This window comes from Mesocricetus auratus, unplaced genomic scaffold (assembly GCF_017639785.1).
Source record: "Mesocricetus auratus isolate SY011 unplaced genomic scaffold, BCM_Maur_2.0 Super-Scaffold_100008, whole genome shotgun sequence".
NCBI lineage: Eukaryota > Metazoa > Chordata > Mammalia > Rodentia > Cricetidae > Mesocricetus > Mesocricetus auratus.
This window is the reverse complement of record NW_024429192.1, coordinates 34772201-34787920: the sequence shown is the minus strand read 5'-3', so window position 1 is coordinate 34787920 and position 15720 is coordinate 34772201. Positions and strand designations below refer to the sequence as shown.

The 15720-nt window shown below is 41.6% G+C and overlaps 2 protein-coding genes across 5 annotated transcripts in view; one reads left to right on the top strand and one right to left on the bottom strand.

Moving 5' to 3' along the window:
- The window catches only part of Dcbld2 (discoidin, CUB and LCCL domain containing 2), a 61743-nt gene extending 56994 nt beyond the window's left edge, over positions 1-4749 (top strand). For all 3 annotated transcript variants that reach the window (XM_040750618.1, XM_040750617.1, XM_040750619.1), the window contains one exon: positions 912-4749. In XM_040750618.1, the coding sequence (XP_040606552.1) occupies positions 912-1390 (479 nt within the window). In that variant the 3' untranslated portion in view covers positions 1391-4749. The remainder of the gene's footprint in view (positions 1-911) is intronic.
- St3gal6 (ST3 beta-galactoside alpha-2,3-sialyltransferase 6) overlaps positions 1-15720 on the bottom strand; it is a 61386-nt gene that overhangs the window by 3576 nt on the left and 42090 nt on the right. Inside the window, exons 9-13 of one of the 2 annotated variants that reach the window (XM_040750620.1) lie at positions 13147-13242; positions 10030-10216; positions 9792-9929; positions 8698-8850; positions 5709-6709 (exon numbers count right to left, since the gene is read on the bottom strand). In XM_040750620.1, the coding sequence (XP_040606554.1) occupies positions 6623-6709; positions 8698-8850; positions 9792-9929; positions 10030-10216; positions 13147-13242 (661 nt within the window). In that variant the 3' untranslated portion in view covers positions 5709-6622. Of the gene's footprint in view, positions 1-5708; positions 6710-8697; positions 8851-9791; positions 9930-10029; positions 10217-13146; positions 13243-15720 lie in introns of those variants that run through there. The other variant, XM_040750621.1, reaches the window with a different exon arrangement.

The window sequence follows — 15720 nt, the reverse complement described above, 5'->3', positions numbered from 1 at the left end:
GTAATTTATATGTATGAATCATTGCATCTATTTAATTAACATGAACAAAAAAGAAGGAAAATCCTCATATGAGAAGTGTCCATATGACACTTGCTTTGGATATTAAAGCCAGCTAAAAAGGGACAATTAAAAAAAAACTGAAGCATTACTTTCTAAAGAAATTGAGCTTTATATCTGTTAGCCAGGGGGTTGGTTTGCTAGCCAAATAAATAGGTGAGCCCCAAGGTCTCAGTGAGAGACACTGTCTCAGAAACCAAGATGAACAGCACTTAAGAAGTAATACCCAATGTTGACCTCGGTCCTCCATATGTACATGAACACCAGTACACAAAATGACAAAAGACCAGGAAAAGCTGAAGGGCAGTGGCATCCTGCTGCCTAGTACTTGTCCTTTCTAACCATTTGCTAAGACTTATTCCATCTAGAGAACACTTAACTTCCATTCAGGCACTACTTATAAAGCTAAAGAACATACACAAATACTTGGTGTAACAGTATAGGAATAAGGCTTTCTGATGTGTCAGGTTACTACTGTAAGGTACTGGGTAACATATATACATACATATAATGTTTGTTGTTGTTTTCAAGACAAGGTTTCTCTGTATTGTTTTGGAGGTTGTCCTGGAACTCGCTCTGTAGACCAGGCTGGCCTCGAACTCACAGAGATCCACCTGCCTCTGCCTCCCAAGTCCTTGGATTAAAGACATTAGCCACCAATGCCCAGCTTCTAGATAACATATTTTTATCTCTCTACTGATCCCTGTGGGTGGGAATGCTGTAGTTTTACATTGATAAAGACAACAGTGTCATGATGTAATGTTCGGTTTTGGTACAACCTGGAGATGTCACCTTATAGTATGTAATCTGTTTTCATAAGACAAGTGTCCGGTTGTGTTTTGTGGTACCCACAGAATATGCACAGCCCCTCGTGGGAGGAATTGTGGGCACACTGCATCAGAGATCTACCTTCAAACCTGAAGAAGGAAAAGAAGCAGGCTACGCGGACCTGGATCCTTACAATTCTCCGGTGCAGGAAGTGTACCATGCCTATGCCGAACCGCTGCCCATAACGGGGCCTGAGTATGCGACCCCAATCGTCATGGACATGTCAATGTCAGGGCACCCCACAGCCTCAATTGGTTTGCCCTCCACATCCACTTTCAAAACGGCAGGGAACCAACCTCCTCCCACGTTAGTGGGAACTTACAACACACTTCTCTCCAGGACTGACAGCTGCTCCTCCTCGGGCCAAGCTCAGTACGACACCCCGAAAGGTGGGAAGCCAGCCGCTGCCCCAGAGGAACTGGTATACCAGGTACCACAGAGCACCCAGGAAGTAGCAGGAGCAGGAGGGGATGGGAAGTGTGATGTTTTTAAAGAAATCCTCTGACAGTGGTGCTGCTTTTTACAAAGCATCCATTTAAAGCACATGGCTTTTTCGTTGGTAGTGGTAGTAATAGTAGAATGTATTATGTATCTGTCACTGAAGTGGTTAGGGGGATGTGGTGACCGAGGTACAAGAAACTACTTATCTTGCCATCTGGCTTTAAAGGTGTTACTGTGGGGCACATTTACTGCTTGCCTGTTACATTTCAAACATCCTGTTTGTTACTACTGTAAAACACTATTTTGAATACAGAAAAAGCTCCCTATAATGCACTTCAAAGAACCTGAAAAATCACTGAGTATTTATTACCAATGCTGCAGGTACATTAATGAACTTGAGATGGTTCTGTAAGCCTTGCTGGCAATAATGCATGGTACTGTTCTTGAAATATCAAATGGCTTGAAATTCTCCCTTTGTGAAAGGTAGGTACTATCATGTTCTCCTCCTCTTTCCACCCTGAATCACTGTCTGCAATCTTTTTTCCTCCCAACAGCGATCCATAAACATTGTCCTAGCTGCAGCCATGTGCACTGCTCTGTATTTCCCTAGGAGGGTGCATAGTTGGCGCGCCCTGCCTTGCAGTACACTGGGTGACAGATTCCTCGTGTGATGCCACTCTTTTAACACCTGGTGGCACAGGTCTCACCTATGCTCATCCCACCCAGGACATCTTGTCACCTTGCTCCATGCTGTGTTTATTAATGCTGGTGGCCTCTTTTTCAGTAGGCAGTCTCTTCCCATCGTTAAGTCTACGTCTTCTCATGGAAATGAGAAACAACTTACAATTTAGAAAAGCTGCAAAGGGAATAATCCCTCTGCTTCACTCTGAAGTGATACGTAAACTACTTTACAGAAGAACTGCAGACTAAAATTTAATTAACCTTCGTTTTATTTACACACAAGCCCAAATACAAAAATTTTCTGAGTCCCAAGATATTTTATAATTTTAGTCATGCCTTATTTTAGTTTTCTTCAGTAAACTATTATAAGAAAAAGAAAACCAGCATTAACAAGACCTGATTGATGGCTCAGGCCTGCAATCCCAAATACCTGGGAAGCTGGGGCGAGAGGATCCCAAGTTCAATGCTTTGAGGTCTACAGAGTAAGTTCAGGATTAACCTAGGCCATTCAGGAAACCCTGTCTCAAAGAAAGAAGCGGGTGGGGCTATGTCTTGATGGTTTCTGCTTGCCTACAGCAAAAGTGAGGTCGTAGATTCAATCGTAGTGCTGCCAAAAGAACAAAGAGCCAACATGCATTCTCCAGGTCTGTGTGATTCTGCGGGAAGGGACCTGAGTGTCCTTTGTGTCAGACCTAGCTGACCAATGCCAGAGCATGGGAGCTATGTGATTCTTCCCAGCAACTTACTTGTCACTGCTTGAGCATGACCTGCCCTGCTCTCATTTCAGATAGGGTAAATTAGACACTAATGGATTAGCCTGTAGTGCAGAAACCACCTTCTAATATCTGTTGACTGGCAAGATAACTGAGGAAGCCCACAGATTACACATAAAACTCTGTATTCCTGTCCACAAACCTGTTGTTGGTTTAGTTTTAAAGTATACTGGGCCATCAGGTCCTGGTCATTTTTCTCAGCCTGTACCATCCAGGTTATATATTAACAAACTTCACTAAATTTGGATCGCAGTAAGCAGTATTGACTTAGCTTCCTTCCACAAGTACATCAGTATTTTAAAACACTGCTTCAGAAACAGAACTGTTTCTGCAGGTTCTCTCTTCTGATTTTGTTGTTATTGTAACTTGTCTTTTGTTTTGCAGACTTTGAAGTACAATTTCACTCACTGAAAATTCAATGCATATTTTGTTTCAAGGTAACAAAGCAAAAAGCACAGATATTGAATTTGTACTGAAACCCTGAAGAATGTGTAAAGCACACAGTGTAGTTGTCCCCTTTCAGGTGGGAACAAAGTAAACCATTTGCTGTCTTATTTCTAGTCATGCTTAGTATGCAGAGTAGAATTTTCTTGGAGTCAGATTCCTGTTGGAAGCTTTAAGAGAGACATTGTGAAGATGAAGTCATTTTCCCAAAGAAGCTTGCTATTTGGTATCACTGTCTCAGATAATTTTTCCCAGAACTTTTTAATAATAAGTGAGACCATGTTTTCTGGTAAGATATTGTAAGACTTGATCCATATTGCCACTGTGCTGTCTTTGAACTCTACCAATGGTTTTCATAAAATGTCTAGTTATTTTTACATATTTTCACTTTGCAGATGAAGAGCTGAGCCTAATTCAAATGATTTTTTTCTGGTTTTGTATTTTTACTTTGGTTTTTTATTAGATTGTTTTAGGTTCTCGGTCACTTACATGTCTGATACAGAGCTTTGGAAGACAATCAAGTAAAATGTGAAAGGAACCATTTCTTGACCAAATTCCTTGATATTTTTTTAATTCTCTGACATATTCAATAGTTAAATTGCTGTAACTTATCTGGTTTTCCTTTTCCCAATAAATACACTTATAGAAATATGCAGACAGTAGTGTAGCAAGTATGGCCTTTGGAGGTTTCATAAAATTACACTGACTTGGCTATTACTTGCTCCTTGGAACCAACACAGATAAAGATGGTGTGAATTCTGGTTTGCGTTTTATTAAATGCTGTTTGTAGATCCAAGTAGTTCCTGTTGAATATGCCAGGTCTAGTCCAGTTATTTAATTCATGTTTCACTATTTGCACTTTGCATTGAACAATGGGTTTATTCGCTGTTCACTTAGAGAATTTATACAGTCATGTGTGCGCTTCTCCTGTCTGTCCCAGAGACGAAGCACTAACTGAGGGTGTGGCACAAAGCTGTGGCCAGGAATTGATCAGGAGCTTCTCTGCCTTGGCTCCACATTGTCACCTGGAAAGTAGAAAACCAAGGCGGATAGACCACTAGAAAGACCCCAGAGACCATGGGGGACTCTGGGGGGGGGGGGTTCCAGACCCTCTGCGGAGAACTGATGAAGTTCTTTGTAGGAGTTGTTAATTCTACCTTTTGGTTTTGAACTTGAAGTCCCTAAACTGCAAAATCTAGTGAGTTGGATGGTTCGAGTGTGTTTAGGTTAACTGTGGCACCAATTCTTATTTAGTCCAGCTTATGTGTAGTTTCTCTTGTTTTCCATTTTTGGCACTGGGAATGGTAAAAATAAAACATGTATTGAAATACAGAGGAAGTGAAAATGTGTCAGTTATATTCTCCCAGAATGTATTTTTCTTACCTCGGCATGTACTGTAGTCACTTGATATTTGTATATGTTGCTAGAATTTAGGCTGTTGAAAATAGTGAGATTCTAATGTGTTTTTAATAAATTATGTGTCTTGCTCAGATTATTTGGATTAAATAAAACAACCTTGACATCATGTTCTATAAACTGCCAAATTTCTCAACATTGACAACCATCACATTTTTATGACCAAGATTATAGTGTCGCCGGGCATTGGTGGAGCACGCCTTTAATCCCAGCACTCGGGAAGCAGAGGCTGGTGGATCTCTGTGAATTCAAGGCCAGCCTGATCTACAGAGCAAGTTCCAGGACAGTCTTCAAAACAATACAGAGAAATCCTGTCTCGGAAAACACACACACACACACACACACACACACACACACACACACACACACACACACATATATATATATAGTGCCCGTAGCATCATTTCAAAATGCTCCCATTAGTTTTTCTCCTTTGCTCCCCTGCCACCTTCCCTGCTGCCAGCTCTACCCTGCTGCAAGCCTGACTTACTATGGACAAGAGCCTGGGCAGCCCAGGTCCCTGTGGCCGTGCAGTAATGGGGAAACACCCCATGAACGTGGTGAGTCCACTGGTGCCCAGCTTCTGCTTGCAGTTACAAAGCTGGGCACTATGCCAATATGAACTAGCCTCACTGTCTGACTCCTGCCAAATCAGCAACTAACTTACCCTCCAGCAGAAGCTGCTTTCAGTATTTCATTCTTTTTCTGGTGTTTAGGTCTTTATGTATACTCTCTCTAGGGATGCAAGTTGGTTGCCACTGACATCAACATTTCCAGTAAGGCTTACTGTTCAAAGGACAGTGATTGTCCATTCAACTCAGATTTCTGACAGTATCTGAGGAGGCTATCTTCTTTTCTGTTCTCCTCCCATCATACCCCCAGGAGCTTTTGGTTGTGTGTATTAACAGTTGAAAAGGGAGACTGGTTCACAAGGCTAAGCTTTTGTTCGTGGCTCAGACTTCCCTCACAGGTACCTGAAGCGGCCTGATGAATGTTTGAGTGAAGGCGAAGTGTAGTCGTGAGAAATACTGACTTTTTTCCCATACAAATAAACAATCAACTGCAATCTTAAGGCTTTACAACTTTCATTGTTTTACTTTTCTGATTTGCTCCAAATAAACATTTAAGAGTTGATGAATACATTAGACTGGGAAGATAAGTTTTCTCATTGACCTTGTGTAGCGGTTTTCAATCTGATACTCCTTTAATCCCAGCACTCTGGAGGCAAAGGTAGCCCCTCCAAGTTCAAGGCCAGCCTGAACTACACTGTGGCTTCTAGACCATCCAGAGTTTACATAAACCTTGTATAAAAAATGATACTGCAGGTGCACTGGCACATAATTATAATCTCAGAATTTAGGAGGGTGAGGCAAAAGACCAAGTTCAAGGCCAGCCTAGGCTACTTAGTAAGAACCCATCCCACCTCCACCCCTGTCAAAATCTCAGGATGCTCATCAAGGCGAGTGTGCTTATCAAGCATGTACAAGAAAGGCTCTGATTTACTAACACAGCATGTTATTACTGGTTTAACTGATTACATGGGGAATTTACCAAACCGCTATGAACACCACCACACTGTGCACTCCACAACTAAGTGGTTCTAGTTTCTGCACCTGGCTCCCAGTCATATACCAGGAATAACATAATTGTCTCAGAATGACATGTGACCATCAAAACTAGTGATATCAACTAAGTCACCTGGAACTATTAAAGATGAAGGAACTACAAAAGGTATTTTAAAACACCTCAAAACATTAGCTTGTTTTAAAAACACAGTCAGAACTTTACATACTTCCCTGATAGCTTGACTAAAGGGGTTGTGTGTGTGTGTTTCATAAATATATTCACAGAATCAAGCTGGTAAGTACAAATCACCAGGTAGCAACAGACTTAACATACATAATTGATGAGTTCATTCAACACATTTCAAAATAAACTAAAATTTGCAGTACAAAAATAAAACTAATATTTGATCAGTATGGTCAATCTTGAGTCAAGTTGATTACCATATTTTTCTCTATAATGCTCTTTAAAAAGAGCTGCTCTGCAGTCACATTGTGATACGCATTCTGAAAGAGAAGATGAAATAGGATTGTCATCAGTCCTATTCTCCAGACGTTATCGAAGTGAGATGCTCTGATACCTGAATGTTAACAGCTCCTCAGATGCTAAAGTAAGCACAGATGTTAGTAATAAGTTACATGGACCTTTGTTCCCTGCCTACTCTTTTGCTTGAGAGCGTTACCTAAGTCTCACTTTCCACACAAGCTTTATCTGGACCAGTAAGTTACAGGAAGACCAAAATGTTAAGTCAGAATACACAATGTAAGAAAAGAAGCACTGGGAATCTATTTTTAAAAACTGACCTGGAGATAAGATACCATAAGACCTAGTAGTTGCAGCGTGGGTGGGTGGGTTGGTTGCTTTATCGCACAGATTTCTTAAAGCCCACTTACTATGTAGTAAACAATGACCTTAAGCTCCTGACCTTCACCTTTAAAACAACAGCCCTGAACCTGATGACGTTTTTTTACATCACCTATGTCAGCATTTGACAAGGTGAAACAGGGTAAGTGAAGGCCAGCTTGCATTACAAGGAGAGTCCCTGACCCTAGATATTTTTTAAAAGACCTGAGATACTAACTCAATTGTAGAATGTTTGCCCAGCTTTCATAGGTCCCTGGGGTCAGTTCCCAATTCTGCAAAAATAGTACCTGGAGTTGGCTGTGTAGATTAGTGGTCGGTCCAGTGCTTGCCTAGCACTGGACAGCACCCTAAGTCCAATCTCCAACACCACAATGTTTTTAAATCCATCCTATTGATGGATATCTCCAGGAAGTTGTCTCAGTATCCTGCTCTTGTTTCAATATTCTACATGAGCTGTGGGAAATTAGGACTGAGGGAAAAGCTCAATGTTCGCTCTATGCTTAAACATTTGTCTCAAGTTAGAAAAACAAAAGACAGCAGTAAAATTCAACATGAGTCATTTCTCCAGCTGAGGGATTCAGGGGTTCTTTAACAGCTGGTTTCAAGACCTACTGCAGGATACTTTATAGCAAACCACTCATTTCAAAATTTTAAACAATGTTTTTGTGTCGCTTATGGTGTGTCACTAATCTCCAACAATAGGAAATCCCTTCTCATTCAAAAGGAGATGCCCAGAATCAAGTCCACCAGCATCAGTGTCTGATCAAGAGGATTGTGACCTGGTAAAGAGGTCTGCTACTTTGTTGCCGTGAAGACTCTCATAGGGTTACATGTTTCTAGACACGTCTACTTAACTAAAAATGTGTTCATAATTATTATAACCATAGTGATGATTTGGTGAGTCTATGTGTCTCAAACACACCAGTTGATTAAATAGTGTAAAAAAGAAATGACTCCATCCCTATTGGAATTAGATGAAACAGTCACCTTGAGGTCATCCAAAGAACCTGTGAGACCCATGAGTTAGAAGCTGCTGCCATAGTAAAATGACCTCTGAACCAGAGCCCTGTTCTCAGCCTTCGGAAGCTCAAAAGTGTGAAAAGGGACACACAGGTGGCTGGAGACAAAAGGCAGTGGGCAAAGTACTTGCAGGGAACTGAGTTCTACAGCCAGCACTTTTGTAAAAATCCAGGTGTGGTAGCAAATAACGTGTGATCCCGGCTGTAGATAGATGGTGACCAGCTGGCCAGATAGCCTAGACTGCCTAGTAAAGTCTGTACCAGTGAGAGACTGTTAAAGCAAGGTGAGGGGCTGGAGAGATGACTCAGCAGTTAAGAGCACTGACTGCTCTTCCAGAGGTCCTGAGTTCTCTTCCCAGCAACCACCTGGTGACTCACAGCCATATATAGTGGGATCTAATGCCCTCTTCTGGCACAAAGATGAACATGCAGATAGAGCACCCATACATTAAATAAATCTTTGAAAAAGAGAGGTGAGAGAAAGAAAGTGACACTCCACGTTGACCCCCCCCCAGTCTTCAGAGACACCCACACATGTATTCATCTACAAATGTGATGAACAATTACATACAATTTAAATGGTTTTTAAGAAAGTAAAACAGGAAAATTACCTTATTCATCAAAGACATGGTGGCATTTCCATAGTAGTGTAAAGAACTGTTTGGGTTGTTAAAGTTGTACTTAAAACCGGCGAGGTGAATTTCACTACATATATGAAATGCCAGCGTGATGGCAATAATTCCTGTTGTAGGGTGTTTGGGTTTCTAAGAAGAAATCAGAAACTTAAAAATACAAGTAAGCTACATTCTTCCCAGACATACCTAGTCTGATGAAAATGGAGTTCTAAACATTAAAAAGAGTAATAGTTAAGCCACCATTATGTCCCAAGACTCAAGCCCAAAGAGTACACACTACCCTAAAACGGCATATGCTGTGACTGGTATCTTGGAAAGTCTAAAGTAAAACATAGCTGTAGTTTTGGCTCTGGGGGAGCCGTGAATTGACACATAGCCTGCTGTTGTTGTCTGAACAAAAACAAAACCTCATGAGTCCAGCTCCTGTGGAAAAGGCAAAGCCTTCGGAGAATTGAAAATAACAAAATGTAAGGACACTCTGTTTACTATGGCCTCATGACCAGCACGTTTTTTCTTCTCTTTCTAGCCTTTGAGATGTGAGCACACTAACATACTCCTACAATGGTTGCTACCCCCAGCATATGTAGGAACTTCTGAAATTGAGCTAAGAGTCTCTTCTTCCCAAGTGGCATGCCTCTGGTATTTCATGTAGCATGAAGTTGACTAACACAGAGTGCTTGAGACAATTCTTTCTTACTCTGAGTAGCTACACCCTTGTCCTGAAGCTATTCTGTACCCAGGACTGCTGGGTAGCCCACTAGCCATGCTGGCCTCGCTGTACAACACTGAAGATGAGGTTGTAAGAAATGAATTATTGAGCCTTTGGGGAAAAAAGTATGTGAAGATCATACAAAGACAAAAGAAACCAAAACACATACTTCTCACTCTTTTTTTGCAACCTATAAAACATCAGATAATAATCCATTTGACGTCTAATTTCTGAACACAATGATAGTCCTAAGAAAAATACCATCTGAACCATGGTTTTTAGCAGTTTCTGAAAGCTTTAATGTCCCTCTGTCCCCTTAGCTGGATCTTTAGTTTGAAAGTATGTGATGGTTCATACATACCTGATTTTCAGGAAACACTTTGGGAAAATGAAGCAGTTTATGAGCTGCTTCTCTGATAATGTATGGATCTAATATTCTGATTTGGTATGGTTCATAGATCAAGTTTAAGGCTGGCATCTTCCAAAAGCCATTAGTGTTCTGAAATAAAGGACACAGAAAAATGGGATGTTGTGAATGTATTTTACTTTAAGGAGGAAATACTGAAAGTAACCTGAACCAAATAGTTTTGCTAACTTACTACATTGTTTCCTCTTGTTACATCCAAAAGCCACCTTAAGTCCTGTGTCTTAAAGACAACAAGAACTGCTGTGGTATTGGGATCATTGTGAGCAGGGTCTGAAAAAACAGACTCTGGATAAAAAAGCCTGAAGGTGGTCCTTCTCCCAACATCCTCTTCATGTCCTAAAACAGGACCGTTATTCATTCTGTGGGTAGTAAGACAACGATATACACAGGATGAGTAGAGTGTGAGTACTTTTTGCCAAGTTCTGAGACTTCAGAATCGAATGGGCATCAGTCACTATCCCCGCACTCAGAAGCACCAAGACAGTTGATTAATATCCTACAGCAATGACAGGGAAATAATTCCTTTTTATGAGATAGCCATCTGTATTCAAAAACTATGACATCAGGCAGTCATTTAGTCTGACCAAAGTTCAGTTCCCAGCACCTATATATGCTGGTTCACAACAATCCCTAAATCCAGTTTTAGGGGACTTCCGCTCTCCACAGGCAACAGGCACACACACAGTGTACTTCCATGCATGCATGCAAGCACACACATAACATAAAAGTAAATCCTTCTTTAAAAATATTCTGAAATTAAATAACTACATAAAAATTCTGTATCACACTCAGCACAATTAGACAAATTCCTTTTGCTACTGAACTATAAACAGTAAAAAGATCTACTGTCGAATTAGTGAATGTTGAAGGCCAACGTTAGACAATCACTGTTTGTGCGTACAATATAAAGGCAATCTACAAACAAAGGGATGTTTTGTTTCCAAAACAATGGTCCTTGAAAGGATAAATACTGTTTTACCCTTTTGCCACTAACTCCATGTAATACAAGACACTTGCTTTCAATATGTACCGTACAAAGACTTGCCGAGGTTCTAAAAATTATCAGAATTAAACATCTATAAGTGGGAAAATGGATAAATCCAACTGTTTTATAAATCTTCATGGCTTCTTCAGAGTGGGTAACCAACAGAAAGTAAAATGACCTTGCTATGCAGAAATCGGCTTGTAACCCAGGCAACTTCCAGACACACTGCTAGGTCTTCCCAATGCATGATCACATCATAGGGTAGTAGTACAATGGCTGCTTAAAGTTCACAAGCACACAGGGGGAGGTGGGGGCATACAGAAAGGGAAAGGATAGAGAGAGAATATTACCCAGATAACAACCTTGCCTCCCCTTCCATTCAGACAATGGAGATAAGTATTTCCCCTACATGATGTGTCAGAGACAACTGGCAGCTGTAACCATAGTTACATGGTCTCCTTTCCATTACAGAAAATGAGTCACCTTTAAACTCGACCCCATGGCCTCTTTTTATCATACCAGGCTCACTATTCATTTCAACTGCCTTAAACATATGCCCTCTTAGATTCTGTAACCACCTCCAAGGCCCAGCTCATTTTCAACTGCTCAGAACATTTCTCAATAGTTGACTCTACTGGCTTCTCCCTCTCATCTGTCATTCCCTCCTCAATTCATTCCAGTTGGCCTTCTTGCCATATCCTACCTAAAGCTTTTGTCAAGGGTGACAGTGACTGCTGGATTGACAATCCAACAGGCCCCCTTCTACTCTTGCACAACTCTTCATCATAATAGGAACTAGCTGATCCCTCTTCTAAAACACTTAGCCCTCTTGTTGGCAACTGGAGTCACCTTGTTTTCTTCATGCCTCCTTTTTTCTTGTTCAACCTCTAAGTCTTTTTTTTTTGCGGTTTTTTTCAAGACAGGGTTTCTCTGTATTGTTTTGGAGGCTATCCTGGAACTCGCTCTGTAGATGAGGCTGGCCTCGAACTCAGAGATCCGCCTGCCTCTGCCTCCCGAGTGCTAGGATTAAAGGCGTGTGCCACCAAGGCCCAGCTCAACCTCTAAGTCTTAAGAGCTCCAAACTTCAATGCCAGACCCCCTCATGTGTTTCTCCAGCACTCCCAAGGCCAGTGATTCTCAACCGGTGGGTCAAACGACCCTTTCACAGGAGTTGTATATCAGATGGCCTGCATATCAGATATGTATTATGATTCACAACAGTAGCAAAATGACAGTTATGAAAAGCTTAACCTCTTTATGTGACTGTCCACTTACCTACTACAATGTCAAAGACATCTCCAAGATAACTAATAATACAGAAATTTTCTCTTATTTTCTTCTGAACCTGAGCCTAAACTTGTCCCCCAAACTTGCTAATGATACCGTAAGTCCCCAGTCATCAACCAGCGGAGCTGAAAAGAGTCAGAGATACCCAGAGATATCCTTTATTTGTAGTACTTTATCTAATAAGGCAGCAAATCCTCATGCCCCTTTTTCTGTAACCCAATTCCAGTCTGCCCACTCCTCTTCCCCTTCCATGGCAATTCTGCCCATGTATCTACTGCCTGAAGACAGCAACTTCTCCTGATGCTTCATGCCCTACCTTGTCCCTCATGCTCCATTGTCTGCTGCAGCCAGAATACTTTTAAGACATAACCATATTTTAAGTTCCTATCTAAAAGGCTTCAAAGGCTCCTTGTGGACTTAAAATTAACATTCAATCTTCTAATCTTAGAAGTCCTGCATAGTCTGTTCTTTGCCCACCTCCTTAGTTTCTGGTTAGACCATTCTCTGAGCTTGGATTATCTGCTACTCCTCACAAAGTCAATATGGAAGCCTCCTAGGGACCTGAAAAACACATCCTCTCTGTCTGGACTGCTCCTCCATTGCCTTCATATATCTAGTCCTACATGGGTCCTTTGGTCTAGCTTAAATCTCTCCTCTAAGTGGTCACCCTTTCCCAAGTAGTCACTTGATAATTCTTTATCATCTCTCTTATTTGTCTGTATTAAAACTCATAATATCTTCCTTTTCACTTTCTTTAGCATGTAAACATCACAAGAACAAGAACACTCTTATCATGCTGATTGCCCCTGTGGCTATATTTGTCCCTGGCATATTAAGTGGACTTAATAGGTATTTGCTAAATCGGTGATCTGAAATCTAGTCTACTGTACCCAGCAACCAAGGCAGAAAGCTGTACAATCAGAGGCATGCATGGTCATTTCTAAAACACAGCTGTGCTAGAGAGGGAAAACATTATTTTCGAGCAACTCTAGGTTAGCAAACAAGAGATATATTTACCTTATTATTACATCATAGGAGTCGATTTTTTCTCCTAATGTCTTATTCTTCAACACTCCTCCATTACCAACCACCACACATCTTTTACACGGCACACTGTTGGGCAAATAGACATGAACAAGACTGAGAAATCACATTTTTGATTTGGAGTGTTTCCAAGAACCTGTTCCTGCTTTCAGGAACTAAGTGAAATTTCTTCCATCATCCAAGTAGAAAAATAACCAACTGTGCTGGTGGTCCAGAGATTCGGGGAAAACTAATGCTATTGGGGGAAGTACATCATCACAGTTGACAATCAACCCTTAGCGGCTAATGCACACATTCCATTCTCTCCTGTGTTCCTTAAAATCACCATTTTAGAGAGAGAAGCCTGATAGCTCCTGATAGACAAATGAAGAAATACATTTTGGAGAAAAAAATGTATCATTCAAAGTCCAAACTCCAAACAGGTGGGACTAGCATTTGGTTCTAAACTTTCAGAGTATCAAGGTGTTCAGTCAGCATTAGCTTGCTGTTACTAACATAGCTGGAATTGTATCACTATCTGCATTTTAAATCAGTGTTCCCCATTCCTTATCTACCCCCTGGCTTTCTCTTACATCATATGTGTGGAAATGGCGGGTTTGGAATGTGGTAGAGGGAAGGCAGCTTTCTCCACCCTGCCTGGCTTCACTTCAATTTCTCAAACACTAGCTGCTTCTTGGTGTTTCACCCAAACACAATGTTTGCTGTGCTTCCGAGAAAGCTTGAAGTAAAGCACAAAGGCGACTTCCAGGACAGAGCCCAACCTTGGGGTGCCACAGCATTGGCCCTCAGCTGATGTGACCCAGGCTTGGGGTTTTGTTGCTCTGACCATCGTCCACTAGTCCTAAGACATGACAGATCTCTAGGAGATGAGGCTGCAGAAGCAGAGTTCTCATAACAGGGGAAGCCTAAAGGCAAACGTGTTCCTCAAGCAAGCAGCAGAGCAGTCAACCCCAAAACTCTAAGGCGTGTAAAACCTTCATGTGTAGCAAAACTGTACAAATGCTGTGTAATATTTAAACCTGGAGAATGTAGGAGTGGAGAAACATTTTTTAAAAACCATACTGGGTTAAGTGATGATGTATGCAATCTATAGTCAAGTTTACCCTTTTTAGAGACTTACATATTTCAATGAATTATGTCATTTTAACACTTGTATTACAAAAGCACTTCTAAAAATATAAAATTCCTTGCCTATTTTAATTACATTTATTCTCTCTCAGTCTTGTGGGGGGCGCACAATTGTGGTGATCAGAGGACAATTTCTGGGAATTGGTTCTCCCGTTCCATTATGTGGATGCTGGCATTGGTGTCTACTTCACCAAATAAGAGCAGGAAGAAACAGTTTTGTGGGTATCAGGAATTTGGGGGCTGAAAAACAGGGGGCATTTTATTGTCCAATAAAAAATGTGCCCAAATTTTCCACATGACCACATGACTGATACATGTCACAATATGTTCTAGAGGGGTCTTCTTAGGTTTGTATATTTTAGGAAATTAACCTGTCTGGAAAGTAAATGCAATCTGGGTGCATTATGTGAAATTTCCAAATAATCAATAAAAATATTGTGTTGAAAAAATAAAGTAGTAGTTCACACATTAAGGAAGGAAAGAAAGAAGAAAGAAAGGAAGGAAGGAAGAAAGAGAAAGAGAGGGGGGAGGGAGGAAGGGAGGGAGGGAGAAAAGGAAGGGAAAGAAAGAACCTCTCCCTAGAAGTGTTTATGAACAAATGTGACCTCAATACAAACTGCAGGAAGCCCAGCTCACCAAAGCTCTGTGCTCCTCACTGCTGGAGCCAAACCCCCTTTTCAGAATATTATATCTGTTCTCCTGGGGAGATCTGTCCCGTAACTGGGCTCCACAGGGAGCAATTCCCTCTCCAGAAACTCAGAGTCAGTCCTTTCCCAGGCTGATCCAGCAGAAGCAGGCTCCACCCCCACCTCCCACTGGAAGTCCTGAGCAGGCATGGACACCAGCCGGGGTGGCTCGGAACAGACAGGTTAGAAGCAACAGCTTGAATGGAGATGAGGTTAGAGCATCCCTAACAGTCTAACCCTTCCCCTCCACTGAAGACTGAGAGCCACTTTCCATCTTCTGTCCAGGTAAGAACTGCTTTCCCCTAAGGGCGGGGAGTAACCTCTGGACTCCAGCTTTTATACTGGCCTGGAGCCCCTATCTGATACCAGACTACTGCCTTGACTACACCAACCCCACAAGGGCAAGGGCTGTTGGGAGTGAAAGCTACCAGCATGTCCCCTGGGACTTACACCAGGGTTTCAACAAAGGATTCCTGCCTCATCAGCTCCAGCTCTGAAGATGATTCCTGAAAGAGGTCACTTGGCTCAGTTCCATACTGGACTAGTGCCCTAATGCTTCAATGCCCAGACAAGCTGAATTGTCGTATTCCTAGGGTGTGTGTACCTCCTTACGGGACTAGGTTGTATGTGGCATCATGACCTAAGGATTAAAGACATGCCATCTCACTGATCCCCCTTCAAAGTGGGAGTCCTAGACCTCCCACAGACCTTACTAACACTGTCAGCCACGAGA